The following is a 22,528-nucleotide window of genomic DNA, read 5'->3' on the forward strand; positions in this document are numbered from 1 at the left end:
ACACGCGACAGATGTAAGTGGGCTTTCTTTCTTGATAGTGGGAAAAGAATAGAAGGCATATTGGCCCAGATTCTTTTTCTATCTCTGGTAATAACCAGTTAAACGAACTTGAACATTGCCTTCATTTTCTGGAGTCTGTTTGGTCACCTCTAAAAAACAGAATAGGACTAAAATATCACAAGCTTCCAGCTCTGTACTTTTTAGATTATAAAAATGTTATGGAGGAGTCCTTCGTATTTAGGTCAGTCCTAAAAGAAAGCCTTCCAAGAAAGCAGGCTGTAGCTAAAATTGTGAATGGGAGATAAGAGGAATGTCTCATTCTCACAGGTTCCCCAGAAAGGACAGCTTTCCAGTCAGATTTCATTTGGAAGATGTAACTAGATCAGGGGGCAGGCTGATTTCTCTTATTGTGGGTTTCGCTGGCAAATGAATGATATTAATACCCTCAATGATTAAATAAAAATAACAGTGACAATGAAAGATGACTGACTGATGGTTCGCTTTGGGGAACTATTTGGCTGGCTCCCTGAGTCCTGTGCCAGGAAAGAAGCTGACTGTATTTCAGCAGCATTCTCTAGGCTAGGAGTATATTAAAATTTAGGATGTCAGGTAGTTGCTTGGAACAAGAACATAGGGCATGGAAGGAAATGGCTTTGAGGTTAGTTGAATGGAGGGGCGGGTCATGTATTGAATTTGCAGCCACCCTCCTGCTGCCTCAGATGTTGCAAGTTTAAGTGAACCCATAGGAGAATTGGTGCATTATTCAGTATCAAGTGACTCAACTTGATGTCCCAATTATGGTATAAGGAAAAACGGCAATCTGGGAAGAATTAACAGAGGAGGAGCAACCCTTTACCTAGTGTGATTTGAGGTCCCCAAGGCTGGCTTTTCCTAAACATTTCCTTGGCTGTCAAGTAAATTTGAAAGTCTGTGCTCTGGTGTCCAGGACCCTGCCTTTCTAACTTGGTCTCACAGGACCCTCTCCTTACCCTCTGATTTATTCTGTGTGGTTCACAGTCCTCTGCCTTCTGTATTCATACCTCTGTTCACGCTATATTCATACTTCTGTTCACCTAAAATAATGAGAATAATAACATCTAATATATTGACTGCTTTCCACGTACTTACTCTGTGCTAACTATGAGCATTATCCAATTTAATTTTTCTCAAACTTTGTGAGACGGGTAGGATCATCACCACCACCATCATCCTTCTCGTATCACCACCACCATCTCCATTTTTTTCGAGTGAGGAAACTGAGGTTTAGTTTAAATAACGTACCTAGGATCGCACCCCAAGTGGCCTGTCTTCAGAGCCCAAATATTAAAAACCATATTATGTCATTAAATGCCAACCTTTATGCTCTCCCTGCACATCCAAGCCCAGTCCATAGCATTCTTGCTTTCCTTAACAAAAAGTAATGGCTTCTTCTCTGTGGTTCGGTTATATTACATAACATGTTCAGTTGCGTATTGGTGTATCTATCTTCTCTCCTTCCACATCATTGAAGCCTGAGTTCACCTCATATTTGTATCTCTGCCTTCATTTGATATTTTACAGGGTTTATTAAGTGTTTGTGAAATTGAGACAGTACCTGGCTATCTACAGATTTGATCTACTAACTTTGGAGGGGGGGGTGTTTTCTAGTTTATATTTTTAAAGAAATTGAAGGATTCTGTTGAAGTGCCAGTATTTTGTCTGAAAATGTTAATAGCTTATTAAAAATATTAATAAATATGTGCATTTTCGCCTTACCCTTGCATGCTAATGACTGTGTCTCTGGTTATTCAAGTAGAATTGTTGGATTGCTTCACTCAGGTCATGTTTTAGACACATTATAGCTTAAATGTCACGGAAAGAGGGTGATCATACAGACCTCTCTTTTGAGCCTCGGAATTTTTCACCTGTCTCCTGTGTGGAAGAGCTATTTAACCTTCCTGCCCTTTAGTTTCCTTCTCTGTTGAATGGAGAAGATAATACCTGCTTGTCATGATTTTAAAGCAGATTAAATTGGATAACGAATGCAAAGAGCTTAAGGGCCTGAGATGTATCAGACCGTCAATAAATGTCACATCTTGTTGTTTTTAACCCTTAGCTTTGATTCTGACTGGATTCTGACCTTCAGTATTGAATTTCATTTACTGGCTTTTTCAACTCTGGATTTGCTTTTTGATTCAAGTTATGTGGCCCAAGATCACCAATAATAAGTGATAAAGTCAAGGTTGGAATCCAGCTAGTCTAACTCCAAAGCCCAACTAGTAAATCCCTGCCCCACGCTGCCTCATTAAATGCAGTTCTTTACTGTGCTGCCCAACTGTCCAGTTGGAATCCATCACATTTCCTTGCTTTTTGTAGCAAAAAGTAATGGTTCCAGGGAGTGGGGGAAAGGGGAGTTATTCAGGGTATGGAGTTATTCAGGGTATAGATTTCCAGTTCTGTAAGATGAAAAAGTTGTAGAGAACTGTTACATGACACTGTGAATATAGTTAACACTACCGAACTGTACACTTAAACATGGTTAAAAAGGCAAATTTTGTATTATGTGTTTTTTACCACACATTAAAAAAAGAGTAATGGCTCCTTCATTTGAGTTCTCGTAAAGTGTTTGTACCTTTATCATTCAAGAACTGCCATTGGTGGTCTCAGCTCTTACTCTAGTGCCATCTTTTCCCTACTTCCATAAGCAACACTGCTTGTAAAGTGTATGCAGGTGAGGTTGTGTAACAGAAGAGTTTCCATTGTGGAGTCTGGTGACTTAATACTTGAAAGTTTTAATTTAGAGATTATAAGAACAAAACTATATTACATAAGGTGTATTTGATATGATTCACTTTCACTACTGTAACTGCATATGGCTGTGGGTTTCTCAACAGGAGCCTTGAGGATATCAGGGGAAAAGAAGGATATTTTGCAAGTTTTTGTTGTTCCCATGAACCCAGGACAAGAGCTGAGACCAGAAAACTCTATTTCTAGGCCATGGGTTTATTTGGCTCTGAATGGTTTGGATACCTTCATTCTGCTCTGTGTTGTATATGATAATTCATCTATAAGTATCACTTCTAATGTATAGACTCTCAGAGACTCTTTTAACCATAATTAATTTCTCCATGAAGTACCCAGGAACTTGCATATTCCGTTGTTATTGAGTCATTAAATCTTCTATTTTTAAAAGTTTCTAAGATAGAAAGCGCATTTAAAAGCAATGTAAAATAGTGTCGGTAAGGATAAAACCAGAATATAGACCATAAAGGTAACTGCCCCTTGGATTAGACTAATTATTACAGTTGATACTGATTTGAGTTTACTGGCAACAAAAACAAAACAAAGTGCAGGTTGCATGGTTTTATTATATGTGGCAGAAGAATGCCTAAAATATTTTTCTTTCCAAGGAAATGTTGCTAGAATTGAACTTGAAGATTTTTTCCCCCATGAATTCCTGTTTGAAAGATAATTATTAATAAGTAATAGACATTGTCATTGACTGAGGTTTTATAAGAAACAGAAATGCTCTTAAGTGTGTAGACTTTGTTAGTAGCTGAAGCATAAATGCTAGATCAGTGAAGCTATTTTCAGACTGAACAGCATGACTGAGTTAGTTTGCTTTTCATTGATTGAGCAACTTGTTTAGTGCCTACTGTCTGCCATGTACTGTGCCTGATATTGGGGATTAACAAAATAAGTTGGCCTTGAAGTACTTAGTCCATGGAGGAATTCAGGTAGGCAAACAGATGATTAGGGTACAGTGTGTGTGGTGCTGTAAAGGAGAGATGTATACATTGCTGTCAGAGCCCAACGAGAGGGTATGTTTTCTTGGAGTAGTTGGGAGAAGGTTATAGTGATAAATGATATTTGAGCTGATTCTTAAAGTTTGCCAGGTGGAAAGGAAAGGGACATTCCTTACAGAAAAAAAAAATGCTCTTGGATGATCTAATTTATTTGAGCTAGGAATTTATACAGTCTAGAAAATATATAATTAAGATCCACTAAACTTTTCAACTCAAATATCATATGTCTTCAATGGACCTTTGGCGTGTACTTGAGTGCAGCAACTTTGTGATTAAATTCTCTCCTGTGCCTGCAGTGCAGATATGCTGGCACGTGGTCAAAGCCCAGTGCTTACATATTGGATGGATTGACAGAGGAAAGGAAGGACAGGAGAGCCCTGTGTCAAGATGTCACTAAGTATGGATGAGGTGGAGTTGTCACTGTGTTAGGACAACTTGCAAGTTGTACATTTTCTGCCATATAGAAGGGCAATCCATTTTTATACAGGCAGTAATAGTGCCTGGAAAGAGAGCCAATAGTTTCCTCAGAAAATAGCTTGGGCTCTTAGGAATTACCTGCACAAACATTTAGCTTGGACTCCAGAGGCCTGCCCTATACAGCACAAAAGGAATGAGTTCCTTCTAAAAAGTCTACGGGCAGTTCTTGCCAGCTAATTACAACAGCCCTAAACTTTAACCAGGCCTCTGTGCAGGGTCTGATTTTAGATGGAGCTGCTTCCTTGCGGTCCCTGTAGAATTATTAAGCTGGGCAATGTATGCCTGAACTGCTCAGAGGCTTGACCCGTGGAAGGGGTGATTTTAGATGCTTGGTGAATGATTACCAAGTACAGTTTTAGTTTTGGTGTATTGATGCTGAATAACTTCTCTGACAGTAACTAGTCATCAGGTTCAAAAAGACTTCTTAAGACTCTTCTCGTTCAGAAAGATGCAGACCCTTCTTCTGACCTTCAGAATTGTGTACGTACTTGCCTGCTTGACTGTTCTCTTGGATGTTTCCTAGCTATCTTAGACCTAACCAGGGCCATTTAGAAGTCTTATTCTTCACCACCTCCTCCAGATCTGCGCCACCTTTGCAGTGTGCCCCTCTCATTCAGGAGACCAGCATTCACCCAGTGACTCAAGGTAGAAGCCAGACGTCCTTCCTCAGCCCTTACGTCTACCCAATCAATTTCACGTACTGTTTCTGACATCTGTCCACCTACTTCAGTTGATGTGCCATCTGCTTTGTCCCAGCCACCACCATTCATTTGAACTACTACCCTGGCCTCCTAACTGGCTCCCCTGCTTCCACTTGTGTTGTTTCTAATCCGTTCTCCATATAGCACCCACAGCAATCTTTGTAAAACTCACCTGTTTATGTCATCTCATGCTTACAAGCCTTCACTGGTTTCCCACTGCACTTTAGGTCAAAGGAAAAGTCTTTACCCCAGTCCTTCGTGGCTGGGCATGACATAGCCTTGACTCACCTCTCCAACTTTATCTTTCTCTCATTCCCTCTCTTTTACTTTCTCTCCAGCCACACTGACTCACTTTCAGCTCTTTGATGTGTCCAGCTGTTTCTTACCTTAGTGTCTTTTCCCTGTTTTCTCTGCCCAGAATGCTGCCATCCACTCTTTACCTGGCTCACCTCTTCTCATTTCTAGGTCTTATCTTAATGTTACCTTTTCCTTGAGAGGTCTTTCCGGATCGTTCAATCTAAAGTTGCCCTCTGATAACCTCTATCAAGACTTATCAGAGTTTGAGAAGATTAGTTTGTTTCATATTTACCTCTCTTATTATAATACGATGCTCCATGGGGACCATATCTGTTTGGTTCCCCACTGTGCTGTGGAACACAGTGCTTGTACAAGGGTGGCGCTTCATAAACATTTGAAAGAAAGACTGTTTTATTAAAATAAAAGTTGGTACAGAAAGGAGCATCTTGGCTTTCTCTTTTCAGTAACAACAGGGCCTGCATCTAATTTCCGTAGCAGTGTTTGCAGACTGCTTCTGCATGAATGTCTCGCGGGGTCGTAACAGAACGTCAGTTATTTGCAATTTTACTTTGCTGCAAAAGAACAAAAACAAACAAAAACCAAACAAAACAAACAAAACAAACTTGGAGGCATTTTTAGTGTTTGTCCTTGGAGTCTAACAGACTAAGTTTAGGTCCTGTTTTCTGTAAAGCTGTCCAACCTTGAGCAAGCACTCTTAGGCCTGTTTTCCCATTTATAAAATGGGGAAAATTGTATCTATCCCATGGGTTTGTTATGAAGATTAGATGAAATTGTGTATGCAGTCTGCCTTATACCGGGCTTGGCACCTTGTAAGAGGTCAGGCATTCTTTGTCTTACCTGTTTATATCATGAGAGATTAATAAGGACTTGGAGAAAAACTCATTTCACCTGCCTTATTATCTTATTGTTCTTATTTAACGCATAATCACACCCATGGGCACTAACATGAGGGTCACATTTAGTTTAAGAGGAAATGATCCATCTCTAGGGTGCATAAGCAATGATAGACTGGTTATTTAATGGTCAGTAATGTTGGGCTCCCTCAGAAAGACACACATGGAATTCTCCTTTGCTTTATCCCAGGAGTTGTTGCTGAACATTATAAAATTGTAATTACAAATAAATACAAGTAGTTATTTTCTATTCTAGTTCAAGTAAATATTACATGGAGAGAGGCCATATGAAAATATTTTTTCCCATTTCAGATTATTTCTATGGAGAAGCCTTGGCAGTATCATCGAAATCTCTGGGGTCCAAAGATTTTCTAAGTATGTTGTCAGCTTTGGGGGTTATTCAAAAAATTAATATTCTGAAGAGATTATTAGATTCAAATCAGTAAGTGGGATATCTACTACCTACTTAGGCATACCAGTCTGGATGCTAGATTGAGCTTTGGGGAAAATGCTTGAGTTATATCTATCAAAATCATCAAAGGTTAATTCTCTGCCATTAAGTCAGAATAACCCACCCACCCTTGCCTCTATTAAATTTGTTTCACTGGATGACATGAGACAGTACTGGTGGCAAGGGGAACTGTTTCTCTGTAAGTACAAGTCCTCCAGAGAACTAGGGGCTTGAGCATTATAAGTTCAAGACCTTTGCATTTGTCTACTCGAATATTCACCCACGCAAGGGGCTGTATTGTTTATTATGAGATAGGCATGATTTAGAGTGTTGATATAAGGGGTTAGGGCAGTTAAACATGTAAGACATTAGTTGAATACTTGGCTCAGTTGTTTAGAGCATGGGAGCTTTACAGGAAGACCAGGGGAACAGATAGGAATTCCTTCTGGGGCTCTCTCACTCTGCCATGTTCTGTGCCCAAAGATCTCACCTCAGTCCCAAGCCAAGTATCTTGAAAATGTGTATGATTGGTTATTTGGGACATTTGACTAATAACATATGTATGTACCTGGGAAAATCATGATCAGCACTATAGAAGGTGTGCTGTATTGATGGAGGAGGGTTTTATGAAGACTGATGTCTAGACATCTTGTAGCTCATGGTACATTTCTCACTGCAAACCCAACGTCATAAACCAATATAGCTAAACTGAGAATTGAGGTTGCTGATGGTAACATATGTCCTGAAGGAGTGCTGTCATCTCACAGAGGGGACAAAAACCAGTTGCACTGTTTTCTTCTTTTCTTTCATCTGTTCTTTTACTCATAGTTGTCTATCAAAGCGAGTCAAAGTTGACGCTATCTATCAGTGGTTCTATTCATTGAGTTTTCTTTTGGTGTTTTCTGTTCTGTGTCTGGTGGGGCTGTAGTGCTTTAAAAAGAAATTGCGGGGGGCTTCCCTGGTGGCGCAGTGGTTGACAATCTGCCTGCCAATGCAGGGGGCACGGGTTCGAACCCTGGTCTGGGAGGATCCCGCATGCCGCGGAGCAACTAGGCCCGTGAGCCACAACTACTGAGCCTGCGCGTCTGGAGCCTGTGCTCGGCAACGAGAGAGGCCACGATAGTGAGAGGCCCACGCACCGTGATGAAGAGTGGCCCCCGCTTGCCGCAACTAGAGAAAGCCCTTGCACAGAGACGAAGACTCAACACAGTCAAAAATAAATAAATAAATAAATAAAAACAAAACAAAAAAAAACCCCAAAATGGTTCTAAAAAAAAAAAGAAATTGGGGGACTTCCCTGGTGGCGCAGTGGTTAAGAATCTGCCTGGGGACACGGGTTCGAGCCCCGGTCTGGGAAGATCCCACATGCCGGGGAACAACTAAGCCCATGCACCGCAACTGCTGAGCCTGCGTGCCTCAACTACTGAAGCCCGTGTTCCTAGAGCCCATGCTCTGCCACAAGAGAAAACACGGCAATGAGAAGCCTGCGCATTGCAACAAAGAGTAGCCCCCGCTCACCGCAACTAGAGAAAGCCCGCGCAGCAACGAAGAGCTAATGCAGCCATAAATAAATAGATAGATAGATATTAAAGAAATTGGGAGTACAAACCTCCAGTTATATAATAAGTCATGGGGATGTAATGTGCAGCATAAGGAATATGGTCAGCAATACTGTAATAACTTTGTAGGGACAGATGGTTGCTAGACTTATTGCGGCAATAATTTCATAATGTATGCAAACGTCAAGTCATTTTATAGTACACCGAAACTAACCTCATATTGTACGTCAACTATTTTTCAATTAAAAAGAAAGGGCTACTAGGAAAAGAAAAGAAAAGGAAGTACTGGAAAGACTGCCAAAGAGAGCATCTGTGCTCCCAGTTTGGGATGGCTGGGGAAGCAAGGGACAATAAAACAGGCCCCTGGGGGCAGGAAACTGGACATACGGTCTTTTGAGGTCTTTTCCAGGACTGATTTGTGATTTCTAAGGAAATTTTGGTAAGGATATAACAAGATCAAGTTCCCACTGTCCAAAATGAAAGACTCTCTTATGCCTGGGAAAAAAAATTGGGCCAATACCTTCTCAATAATAACCTCTGACCTTTTGTTGAGGAGACTGGGAGCCTGCAGTTAAATGAAGAAATAAGGCATTATCTTTCCTGAAATGCAAGTCTGTAGTGCAGAGCAGACTCAGTGTCCCAACATAGGACTTCAGAGTTTCTCTCCTCACATTCAACCGATCTGATGTTTAAATGACTTGTATAGGGTGTTTCTGTTTAATCAGATGCTAGGATTTGAAAAGTCATTAAAGAACCACAGTAGTATTCTTTGGTCTGTCCATGAGTTACCCATTAGCAGTCTGTTGTGGAATGTGACATATTTCTTCTCTTTTTTTCTCACAGAATGCTATGAACCTACCCCCTGACAAAGCCAGATTACTGCGGCAATATGACAATGAGAAGAAGTGGGAACTGATTTGTGATCAGGTAAGAAACATTGATGCTTTTGTTCAAGAAATAATGAGAGAAGAGAACCGATTTCCTCCCTAAATATATCAGACTTTTTTCAGGAGATGCATGAATTTCTGTCTTGTGATTTGCCTTCCTGTTGCTTATGACCAAAGGAAAAGTTAGAAAATGACATTTTATTCTTGCATTATTTTAATTCTCTACTTTATTTTTAAATGTTTTTTAGTTAAAATTTCTGGTAACTCTGGTCAAGTGGACAAGTCAAATTCAGCTGATCTGTTTTTCTGTTTGCCTTACATAGCAGTTTATGCTTCTTGAATAATGCAGGTCCTCTAATTTAGTTGGCTTTCTTATTCATGTGTATTGATGTATACTGATGCAAGAAGGTGAATTGTTTATAAAGAAACATTGCTTGGGCTGATAAAAAATTATTTCATATTATAGCAATTCCCCAGGTGTTTTCATTTTATCATTAACTCATAACAAATTTAGACTCTTCAGAGAGATATATAATAAAAAGGGGATTTCTCCATTTTCTTTCTCTCTACCCTCCAAATTCTACACTTCAGAGGCCCACTGGTAAGACTCTGAAGTATTTCCATCTAGTTTTTTCTTCTGTTTTTGTTTTTTAAAAACAATATGTGAATACCCATACATACTCTTCTGCATCTTGATATTTTCTTCAGTATGGATGTCTCTACCTCATTCTTTTAAAATAGTATGTAGTATATCATTGTAATTGGTAGTAATTTTTTGGGAACTTCACTCCTGGGCAGGTACAGCCTAATTGTTTAAAGCTTAGAAGGCTCACCCTGTAAAGTAAAGATAGGCTCTGTATATTATATATTAGCTCTTTTATTTTGTGCCATGAGCGTCTTCAGGGTGGTCATGTCCCCCCAACCCCTTGCCACCCTGAAAATTCTTGGTAGTGTTGTAATTTCCTTCCAACCCTTGGATCTCTGCTGTGGGACAAATGTGTCAGGGGAGCAGAGGCATTTTCTGTTCCCCAAAGGTAGATGGTCCATGTTCCCTAAGGAATAGATACCCGCAGTTCACATGGAGCTTCTGAAGTGCCCATTGTGTGTTGCTTTACTTTAGCTTCTGAACTAAAACAGTAAAGCAGTGGTGGGGACATCATCCTCTGTTCTGCATGCTATTTGAGCACCACGAGTAGATACAAGCTGAAGAGAAAGCTTATTGCTTATAGGACCATGATGCAAAGGAATAAAATTTTGCTGACACAGTCTTCTTCCTTGAGACTTAATTTTAAATGAGTATTACCTAAACCTATTACTGCCAAGAGAAATGATTTTACGATAGTGAACAAAGAGTATAGGGGTAATTAGTGTAAAGGAAAGGTAACCACACAAATGAGAGAGGTCCAGGGGTGGTTAGAAATCCTGTATATGACAGGTTGTGATGGAGCACAGAGCTCAGGCAAAGGAAGGTTTTCTTGGGTGGTGGTTTGCATCTCCAACATGCCAGAAAGGGAAGCCTGCTGATGATGGACATTTCTAACAGCTGTGCTCTTCTCAACCCATAAGTAGCTTCATGGAGTTGGTGATGGGGTCTAGCGGGGATCTTGAGGCAGAGGGAGGAACAAGTCAGTTATCTTGATTATGTTTCTGATTCTCAAATCCTCAACGTTCAGGTTATTATTGCCCTTAAATGTTAATATGACAGGATATGGAGAATTGAGCTACTTCATCGGTTCCTTTCTGGTGGTCACTTTCACACATGCTGACAGCTGCAAACGGAAGTGGCTCCATCAGTTCTGAGGCGGCATGTGTGATTTGTTAATAATAGGGAAATAATCATAATAATTATTATTACCAGTAACCAACATTTAATAAGCAGATTTTCTTCATAAGAGTTCTGTGTTAAGTCTCGAAAGCAGTCATACTTATTAATATCTCCATTTGATGTACAGGGAAAACTGAGACTTCGAGATATCATTGCCGAAGGTCACATAGCTGTTAGGTGGTAAAGGGGCGTACACAGTCTGATCCTGGAGAATATGTACATTCTGGGGTCTGTACCCTTAACCACTAGCTCTTTGCTCCCTTCCTTATAAAGTGCTCAAGTTTGTGAATGATATACTAAAAATAAATAAAAAAATACATGTTATCTCTGTTTCTCCGACTTGCATTCTGGCATGCTTTCCTGAGAGGGAGAGAAAGCCGGGGAGTTGTAACACAGGCACTAAGCTGCCATTATGGTGAACTGCCATTTTTGGTTAACCATTAGTCATTGTGAGAATTGTGGCCAGCAGAAAACTGGGCTTTTTGTCACATATAGGTAACCCATTGGTATGTCACACACATGAATATTGTTTCTCCTATGTATGTTTGTGAGGGAAAAGAGAAAAACCATGAGCTTAGAGCATTCATAATGTAGTATTTATATGGCAAATATAATGTATTGGTGTTTGTTGACTGTTTATCTGTTACCTACATGGACCATGTCATATATATATTTGGTACCTATCTATATCTGTCAGTGGTACCTAAACTGATAGACACTCAAAATACATTTGTTTTTATGATTCCATTTATATGAAATGTACAGAATACAAAAATCTGTAGAGACGGAAAGTAGATTAATGGTTGCCATGGCCTGGGAGGGGGGATGGGGAGTGACTGCTAATGGGTGTGGATTTCTCTTTAGTGTGACAAAAATTACACCAAATTATGTAAAAATTACTATAAAAAGACTTTTTGGGAAAATTGGGGATATTTGACTTGTGACTCCCAAGTAATTATTAGATGATTCCAAGAAATTATCGTTGACTTTGTTGGGTTTGGTTTTGGTATTGGATTAAATAAGAATATGTTCTTACTTTTTAAGAAACATTTACTTGTGCAAGGATGAAATGATATGACTGGAGTTTGTTGTAAAATACTTCATCGAAAAAAGTGGTAGATAAAGGAAATGTGGAAGAACCTTTAGTTGTTGAATCTTGGTGAGATATGTTGAGGTCTATTATAGTAAAATCTCAACTTTTGTGAATTTTGGAAAATTTATAATATAAAATTTAAAAACAAAGATATTTGCTACTTAACTACCTTCATTTTTTTCCTCATCTGTAAAATATAGTTAATACTAACATCCTTAAATTATTTTGAAGATTGGAGGCAATATATGTACAGTACGTAGACTAACACTGGGCATATAGTAAGTGCTTCATAAGTGGTAGGGCTGCTTCTGCTGTGGCTGAGGGGCCCAGATATTAAGTATTAGAATCATGATTATTTTTCTTGTCAACTTGTCTTCAAAAGATTCAGGGAAATTTATTGTTGAATCAATCATCATATGTTCCCCAAACATACTTTGCGCTTTGAATACATGGTGCATGACGCTGTCAGGAAAAACCACAGCTATAGATTTCAGTCCAAGAAAACATCAAGGTGAACCTCTTTTTTGTGAAGTCTTAAAACAATGATCGTGGTGTGTTGTCATTGCTCCCTGACACACAGCCCATTCCCTGGCCCCTGTTGCTTTGTGCACAAATAGCATACTAAATACAAATATTATTTCTTTTAAAACAAATAATGCAGATATATTATCTGTTATCTTAACATATATGTTATATGCAAGGTGTGCAAAGTAAAATTGGATATTAAAGAAATTTAATTCTAAAAAGAAGTATGTGAACAAGAGTGTTGGAGGACCCAGGGAGAGATTACTTCAGGCTTCAGTTCCATGAAAAATTATCATGTGGACACTGTGAATCATGGAACTGGTCATGTTTCTCCTTTTTTCCCTTGGCTGCTAGAATGCTCGGAGCCAAATCTGTGGTCTTCCCTTACTGAGTATACAGTATCTTAGTAGCCTGCGTTTTGTTTACCAGCCTCATCCATGGCTTCATCGAATTTTTCCTGCCCACATTTTCCCTCCACACTGATTTCCTCACTTAAAAAAAAAATCTTGTATGAAGCTGTAAAGTTTCAGAAGTCTTCTTTTTGAACAAGATGAACATAAAATATATCAGCATTACTGGTGAACAAAAATTAAGTTTGCACAGATAACAATACTAAAATTTTCTATCTGCTGTGGGCATTATGCAAATTGGTGCATCGTATCTGTTGTTTTCCTTTAAGGCAGCATATAAAGGGTCAGAATAAATGCTTCATCATTATTCACCTATGAATTCAGTTGAAAACAATTCACCATTTAATTAGAAGCATCCGTTTTTTCATAATTTCATGTGGTTTCTGTTAGTCTGTCACTTATTTTGTAAGTATTTAAATATGTCTCTTCCACCAAGAGTAAGTTACTGAAGGGCATGGGCCATGTTTCTTGGTGTACCTCCAACACGTTGCTTAGTGCCTGAAACATAATAGGTACTTATCGTAAGTGTGTTGAATGGAAGAAAAAGCTAAATAATGTTTGAGAGACAGTGGACAAGGAGGAGAAGGCAGAAGGGAGAAAGAGGGAGGTGGAAGACGTAGCCTGGAGGTAGAGGTTTGCTGCTGCTTTATTCTTTTCACCTTCCTCTACCTGTTGGTGTAATTTGCTTGTGATAAGTGAAACTAAACTTCACTTCTCAATTCTGGAAACTACGGTAAAGAGGGCAGGGTGCCTAATGTAGATAAGAAGGAGTTTATATGGGCATATCTGCAGTGAAGCTCCGTCTCCACCTACCCATGGTCAACTGAAAATCCAGTTCTTTGGCTAATTTCAGGAGCAAAAATAAAAGTTTTTAAGAGAGTAAATCCCAAAGAGCTTTCTACAGTAACAGTATTCCAGCAGTGTCCTTTAGTCCTTTCCTAGATTACTGCATAAATATAAAGATGACCTGCGCTTCCAGTGGGTCTCAAAGGTTAGACATGGGAGAACCGTGTTAAGTCTGTTCTGAGTGGGATGACAGAAGCCGAAGAAAGAGGCTTCCCTGCTGGGTTTTGGGCAGTGTGAGGTGTATCCCAGGGAACTTATTTCTGTGCTGTAGTAAGTGGGCAGAGTTCCATGAGGACATCCATTCGAGGACTCTGTGGAGACACCGAGGCTAATTTTATAATAGATGAAATGACAGTGTGAGAGTAAAAAGCTGGAAATACTAAGTTCTTTTGACAAACGCAAATGAAAACTCACAAGCTGTGTAGCAATAAGAGGGCTCTTTCAATGGTCTTTATATCTATGCAGAGAGGGAAAGCCCTTGCTCTCACTCTTGCCTCAATTTTCAGTGCTCCGTGAACACAGACTCTGTGCTGCACTGGTTGGCTTTGGGGTCTTGGCAGTTTCCCACAAGTTAAGGATAAAGGTTGCATATAGGGAGCTTCAGAGATCCTGGATGAATTTAAGACTTTCAGATCATTATATCAGGAAGGGTTGTTAGAGATCATTTATTTCAAGCCACTCTTTAAATTTTTCTACTGGAAAACTTAACGCATGCTTGTCAAAAAAAAAAATTTAACTGTATTGAATCATAGGAAGTAAAGCAGAAATCCTTTTGCCTTTCCTGCCTGTTCACTAAACTCCTTATTTTATAGATGATGAAATGGAGGTTCAAGAACATAAATGACTAGGCCAGTGCCAAGGCCACCTGGGTTAGTTAGACAAGAACACCAATTCCAAACTCCAGTCCTGAGCCGTTTCAATTATTAGGGACCTAGAAACAATCCATTGAAACCAGAATTGTGGTAGGTAAGGGGCTATCACCAAGGCTTCATTCTGTGGCTTCTCAGGTGATGTTGGCGTGGGGGGAATGGGGTCTGTAGAACTTAGCGGTGGTGGTGGCTTGGTTCGTAACTGTGCCTCAGCTGAATACATGGAAGTGGTTAGTCAAAAATTCAGGACATTGTAGATGACTAATAATGATGGGTGTAGATTCCGCGAATGTACGTAATCCCGTCCCAAAATGTTAACAGTGCATACCTGAGCTGGGTCAGAAAACTTCCCTGTGGCTTTGCTGGTGATGGCACAATTTGTTTTTTTTGCAGGGGGCGGTGGTTTGGCACGGCTCGACCTTGCCCCCTAATGGCTGGCTATTGCTTTGCATTGTAGCCTCTTCTGAGAGATGGGTGTCTTCCCTTTGCTTGTATAGAATGATATGGGAGAAGGAGATTAAAAACAAAGACAAAAAAGGGGAGAGTGAAGAGGTGGCAGAAAATCATACCCACTTAGACTCAGCTTCCTGTGTTCAGCACTTCAGGGAGATCAGATTGCAGCTCTCAAGGCGTGGCACGTACGTGTCGTAGTCAGGAAAGGGGAAGGCCCTTGCTGCCACTCAGCCAGAGCTGAGTCAGGCCGGTGGTACTAAGATACTCCAGTACAGTGAGAGTTGCTCTTGTCTTTTTCAATACAACTGACGCATACCATTTGAATGTATTTAATCATTAAGAATATAATTATTTTTAAACCCTTCACTTACTTTCTAATACTGTTTCTTCTGAAAAACAAAAAAGTTACTTACTGGATAACTTACTAAGCCCATTTGCCACTGGAATCAAATTTCCTAAAATATTGAAGAGCACACATATATCTCTGTGATTTGTTTTTTTAACTGTTCATGTTTTTGTGAGCCAGTTAGAGCTCTTCTCTGCCAGCTAAGCAAATATTACTGGATACTGATAAATTATTTCTTGTAGACCATCAGATTCAGTTAATGAGGGCTTGTCCTTGGAGCCCCAGGGGAAATAAATGAGTCGTGACAAGGGAAGGTGGGAAGGATGGTTGTAGCCTGCTTCCATGTCGGCTGCCATGTTAGTCATTGAAGCAGTGTATGGATAGCATAGATAGTGGGGAAGAAGCAGAAGGAAAAGATGGTGATGCAGCAGTAGCCTTCGCCTTGCTCTACCCCCTCTCCTCTTGCTCCAAGACTCCCGATTTAATCTGCCTTTAGCCTCTATCCGCGAGTTCCAGGCTTTGATTCTACATTTAGCCCAGCTCACTTCATTGAGGCTTTCCCAGCTGTCGGTTCAGCAGACAGCCATCTCCCCTGCCCTCTCCCCCTTATTCATTCCTCTGTTTAGCTGACATTATTACTATATTTAATATTATTTGGTGTTAAGTTGTTTGCATTTTTACTGTACTTCCATAGTTCTGTGGTATGTTGAAATGCTATTTATTTTAAAATCATTATTAGGTTTTGGGATCTGTTTAATTGTTTTTAAATTCTATCTTTCAAACTCTTAGTGTTTTTCTTTTATCGTTTTGATATTTGGTCTTTCCCTTCTGTGTAATCCTCCTTTTGACTATGCGTTAGTTGGATTTTTTGTTTGGTATTTTGTTTTCTAGTTTATCTTAAAAAAATTCACTATGCATCTTATAAAAATAAGAATTTTCTCTTGTATCCAAATAAAGTCATTACAATTAAAATGAGTAATAATTTCTTAATATCGTCTACTGCCCGGTTCATATTTCTCATTTTTCTTAATGTTCTTCCCACCTTGTTTTGTTCAAACTAGTCCAGAATCAATCACATACTACATCTGGCGGTTATGTTCTATAAGTCTCTTTTAATCTAGCACAGACTTTTATTCATGATGCTCATATAGTAAAGCGACCAGGCAAGCCATTTTGTAGGAAATCTTGTTTCCTGTATTTACCTGATTGTTTCCTAGAGGTGTCTGAGCTCCTGAATTTCCTGTTAACCAGAAGTTAGATGTAAAGATATGATAGATTGATGTTGAACGTCTTTGTCTGGAATATAAGAGACAAATAATGTCTGATGTCTCACCATTAGATAATAAAGGTCAAAGGATCTGATGACAACCTGATTCCTCTGTTGTATAATTATGTTTTTCCCTTATGCAGAAAGGAATCTGTGGGGTGTTACTTTGGCATCATATATACGTCTTGTTACCTATCAGCCTTGTACCTAGTGAGTTTTAAAACCAATTGATACTTTTTGGCTGAATCAGTTTCATTAGGAGTTGCAGGAAAAAAAACAAACCCGATTTTCTAATTTTATTTCCCTTCAACATTAAGCCAGCAACTAGAGCTTTCACCTGGTCCTGGTTTACCCTGGAATTAATTATTCCTGTAATTCTTTCCCTCAATTGTCATTTTTCAAAGTAAGGTCTTAGTTTAATAGATACCTCAAAAGGTGACAAATGTTTTCTTTAGCTTCCTTTTGTGAATATCATTGTGAACCCATGGATTTTCATAGTCAGTGTGTTACAATCAATAGGAGATTTTTTGAGGGGGGCTCACATTAACAACATTTTAACATTTGGGAGCTCCTTCCTGCTGCCTCTTCTCTCCTTTTGACATGACCCTATTAATCCTTACAAGCTTGTTGTATGGTGCAAAAATCATTTCTTAGGCTTAACTTGTACTTTCCTTGCACCTGACCTAGAGTAAGGCATTTCTTCAAGGAGCCCTATTCTTTTTCCCAGGGGATGGTATTAGAAGTTGTCATATTATTAGGTTGTCACAGCTGCTGGGTGAATTTGTGTCTCAGTTTAAGTGTCTGGACCTTGAAAATGTATGTCTAAACATTATGAGTTCAAATTGATATTTCCAAATCAATTTTTAATATTAATTCACTTATTTTTTTGATTTTTTAATTATCACTTTTTTTCATTGAAATATTTGATTCCTAACATCAATTATTTGTCTTTTCCTATAATATTAAAAATTTCAAAATAACAACTACCAATATCATTACTAACTAAAATATTACTAACTAAAGTTACTAGGTGAAGGATAAATTTTTTTGTACCTTTGTGTCCTCAGAATGCATCCTATTAAAGATGTGCCTAGTACTGTCATTTAAAGTCACTTGATGTTGATACCTTTTCTGTTATTAACTTCCAGTATAAGTTAGAGTAATGATAGATAACAAACAGATGCTGTACGAGATTCCTAGGGCTGTCGTAACAAATGACCACAAACTCCATGGCTTAAAACAACAGAAAGGGTTTTGTCACAGTTCTGGAGGCCAGAAGTCTGGAATCAAGCTGTCTGCCGGGCTGTGTTCCCTCCACAGGCTCCAGGGGAGAATCCTTCCTGTCTCATACAGCTTCTGGTGTCTATTGGCGTTCCTTGGCCTGTGGCTGCGTAACTTCAGTCTCTGCCTCCGTCTTCACACGGCCTTCCCAAACTCTTCTCCTTGTATCTGATCCGTCTCTTCTGTCTCTTATAAGGACACTTGTCACTGGATATGAGCCTACCTGGATACTCCAGGGTGATCTTATCTCAAGATCCTTAACTTCATTGTATCCACAAAGACCCTTTTTTCCAAATATGGTCACATTCACTGGTTCAGGGGTTAGGACATGGACAAATATTTTGGGTTGGGGGACACCATTCAACACACTATAGATGCCAAGACACATAATGATTTACAAAACAAGCTTGTCGTTCACATAACAATCCACGTTGGTATTGTTGATCATTGGGGGTTAAATTACACAGAATTAATCAGGGATCCACTTGAGGCTGTTTTCAACATAAAGTTTCAGCTTTGCAATCAAAGGAAGAAAGAAAATGCAGGTGGACACCTGGAGAGTTTTTTGGGCCAGGTTTGAAAGTGGCATGTGTTATAGTCTTATTTTTTTGGCTAGGCCTGCCAAGGAGGATGAGAAATGTAGGCTAGCTGAACACCCAGGAAAGAGAAGAAAGTGTTAGTAAACAGCTAGTCTCTGCTCTGATTACCAATTTTGATAGTCTGATAGTTTCATTTGTTTTAGATTGTATTCAATTTTAAAACTTGCCTTTATTTATGTATTCATTAATTTATTCATTGAATAAACATTTAGTTGTATAGGTGAGGGAAAGCAAAGAGTAAAGTGAGAGAGGGTATGGGTCTGAGTTCTCCCAAAACAGATACCTCCTGTGATACTTGGAGTCTAGAAAGGACTCTAAATGGTTGATAGTACCAGTCTGTTCTGAGTTCCAGCAGGGGGCCAGGCCAGGCATGAACTGGCTTTGGGACATGCATTCTTGCCAAATTAAAAAAAAATTGTCTCTGAGTTATCTTCTCCTTGAGATTTTTTTTTAACATCTTTATTGGAGTATAATTGCTTTACAATGGTGTGTTAGTTTCTGCTTTATAACAAAGTGAATCAGCTATACATATACATGTATCCCCATATCTCCTCCCTCTTGCGTCTCCCTCCCACCCTCCCTATCTCACCCCTCTAGGTGGGCACAAAGCACCGAGCTGATCTCCCTGTGCCATGTGGCTGCTTCCCACTAGCTAGCTATTTTACATTTGGTAGTGTATATATATCCATGCCACTCTCTCACTTCGTCCCACTTACCCTTCCCACTCCCCATGTCCTCAAGTCCATTCTCTACGTCTGCGTCTTTATTCCTGTCCTGCCCCTAGGTTCTTCAGAATCTCCTTGAGAGTTTAAAGGGACTGTTGTCCTTTTCTTGAAGTTGCCAAACCTGAGTTAGTTGCTATTAAAAAGAAGACAAGTTTTAGTTTCCCTCCAGAAAGCAAGTTTCTCTTCCATTAAGACTTACTCCAGGCCTCCAATTTCTTGATTCTAAAATGCTGGAGAAGCAATGAGAGGAGCAGATGCCAACTCTCTATATGTTGAGCTTTCTAGAGTTTAGTGTCTCTGGAGACATGGAAAATTGAGTCTGAACCCAGAAGTGAGTTTACATCTTTCCTCTTCCAGAGGTTCCCTTTGTCATAAAATTTTTATAGTGGGGAGAAAAGATGCTGGCCTATCCCACAGGGACTGAGAGAGGGACAGAAAATGGGGAGAAGGTTAGCTAAACAAGGGGGGAGTTATTCCTTTTTAAAGGAATCCTTTTTGGCAGCTTGATGTAAATGTTCTCTCAGAAATGCTATTCGGCATTAGCAGCTAGAGCAAGAGGCCTGGGGCTCAGTCTGATATGAAGAGTTTAGGTTATCTTTTGCCAAAATGAACATCGCATTGCCTGCCTTCCTGCCTGGTAATACAAATGGAATTACAGATCCCCCGAACCCCCCTTAAAACAACTAAATTGCCTGAGCTGACCCAGACAACTTGGTTATGCTGTTTGAAATAAACTTTATTATATGAGCATCTTCTGTAAACTTGGGAATGCTGTTACAGGAAATGACGAATCATATAGCCAATTTAAGGCATACAGGCTAGACTGAGGTTGACCTTTGACACTATCTTTCAGAAAATAATTTAAATTATTTATTAAGGTGTAGTAGCCAAGAATTTCGACTAGGTAATACAAATACTACTTTATGTTGTTTTAACACTTGGATATTTAACTCATCGTCTTTGCTGTGGAAGGCTGTTTTAGTTTAACTTTATTAGTATGGCTTCCTTCCTTACAAATTCAACAAATTCAATTAAAACACTTTAAATAGGGGAAAATGATGAACTATGAATAGGATTAAAGAAGCCAAATTAATATTAAAGAATGAATTATAGGATGTTTTGATTAGGAAAGACCTGTTGAACTAGAAGAGACTTTTGCTAGTCTAAATAAAGGAAATCATTTGGAAAAGTCTCATCAAAAGTTATTTTCAGTCTGAGAGCTGTAATGGAACACTTGGAAAGTTGTCCTCTCCTCTCAGACTAGGAAAGTGATTTCATATTCAGAGCTGAAGAATGCTTCCCGGCTCTCCAAGAAACTGTGGCTGTGGAATGCATCTGACATGCTGATTTTTCTGCACTAGTCTTAAGTGCAGAAATGGCCAACTTTTAAAGTTGGGAATGGAGAAAGGGGAGTTACATGGTATTAACTGTATGTTCTTCCACTATTCAAAATTCCTTATTGACTCCCTGTTGTCTGTTCTGTACGTATTAGCTTATTATTTGACATCTGCCTTTGTCCTTTCCAACTTACCGTTTAGATCCTTTGTGCCATTACCTTTCATAAACTGTGTTACTGGAACCCAGCTAAAGCCTTGAAGTTGCTGGCACATGCCCTGTGCTTCTCTGCCTTTGTTCCCATGTTCCCCCATCTGGAAATCTCGGACTCCTGCCTCTCACACCGTCCCAGGATATCTATATGCTGCCTGTCCTTCAAAACACAATTCAAAAGCCAGTTTCTTCAGGGAAGTTCCTTTGATCATCTCAGTTGGAAAGAGCCTTACCTTTCTTTGAACTTCCAGAGGATCCCATATGGCCCTTATCATATTCTGCTTTGTATTACATAAATGTCTGTTGTATCTCAGAGATGAGATTCAATGCTTTGGCGTCGAATTTGTTTCGTTTTGTGCTTTTTACATGATGTCTTGCATAATGTGTTCTGGATGAATGGAAGAATGAAATGACACAAAGAAAAATTTTTTTTTTTCACCTTGGTATTTTTCATGTTAGTGCCTGGAAACAGGAGACCCAAATGTGATAGCAAGATTTAAGATGTTCAGAGGCAGGGACTTGTCTAGCGAAATGTTTTCATCCAATAATAACCACAGGGGTCCTTCTAAATAGTAGCACAGCTGGCACTAGCTGCCTCTGGTAGTCGTTAGACAAAATTAGAATCCCATCTGAACATGCTTTCTTGGCCATCAATTGTTATAAGTAGGTAGAGTCTTAATACTTTTTCTTCATTTTCTCTTAATTGTCCTCTTCTTTCATACTTTCTGTAGGTGGGGTAGTCATCTGGCAGCCTTTCCAAAGTGTCAGAATTTTGTTTTTTTCTTTTTGGGAAACATGGAATATGCATTCCCTTGGGGACTTTGGTACTCTCAATTCCTTGGGGGAATCTGGCTCTGTTTGCGTACATTTCCTTCATGTGTGTATAAGTTGCTGCCGCTGTGAGAGCTGAGATATTATGGCTAACCTTAGTTCCCCTGCTTAGGAACCTGGTTTCTGGTCTTGGCACCTCCTCCTCCCACACATGCACTCTTTCCTGGCCTCTGCTATATTGTGTAAATCACTTCACTTCTGTCTATATACAATATGACTGCAATATTTTATTTTTGTCTTTCCTCCTCCTCATCTACTCTTGTCAGCGTTCTCTATTTTAGAGGGTAAACCCTTGGAGGACATAGATTATTCCCGTCAGTGTAGCTCTGAAGAGCATTTAGCACCAAGCTAAGTCCTGCAAATTAGTACTCACTAATGGCAATGATGCTGGTTGTAATTAGAGCTCATTTAGAGACAACAGTTTGCTTACTCAGCCTTGGCAAAGGAAGGCCAACTACTTTCAGCTTCTAGGAAGAAAAATCATTCAAGCTTAGTGAGCTTATGTGCACAAAAGCAAAGCCCTTTGAATTTTCACCATCTAAATTTATTACAGGAGCAGAATAATGAAATATTAATAATGGTATAATGATGGTGACGTCTAGTTCATCCCTAAGGGTGTTTAAGCAGTTTGTGTAGCTTTGCTTAATCCACTATTGAAATAGAGCCGGTGACCCTGTGACTTTCCCAAACAGGGAAGAAACTAAACACTAAGTGTGTCCCCCACAAGCCATTCATTTCCCAGAGACTCACTATAATTTCTTTTCTTAAACCTCAGAATATGAAGATATAAGATAAGCTTGAATGAAATTCTGTTTGATTTTGGAGCTGCTTATCCAAAT

General features: G+C 39.4%; 1 protein-coding gene across 4 annotated transcripts in view; it reads left to right on the forward strand.

Annotated features, from left to right (window-relative positions):
* FMNL2 (formin like 2) overlaps positions 1-22,528 on the forward strand; it is a 309,918-nt gene that overhangs the window by 172,786 nt on the left and 114,604 nt on the right. For all 4 annotated transcript variants that reach the window (XM_061183889.1, XM_061183903.1, XM_061183895.1 and 1 more), the window contains exon 2: positions 9,028-9,111. In XM_061183889.1, coding sequence (XP_061039872.1) covers positions 9,028-9,111 — 84 coding nt within the window. The remainder of the gene's footprint in view (positions 1-9,027; positions 9,112-22,528) is intronic.

This window comes from Eubalaena glacialis, chromosome 1, assembly GCF_028564815.1.
Source record: "Eubalaena glacialis isolate mEubGla1 chromosome 1, mEubGla1.1.hap2.+ XY, whole genome shotgun sequence".
Lineage (NCBI taxonomy): Eukaryota > Metazoa > Chordata > Mammalia > Artiodactyla > Balaenidae > Eubalaena > Eubalaena glacialis.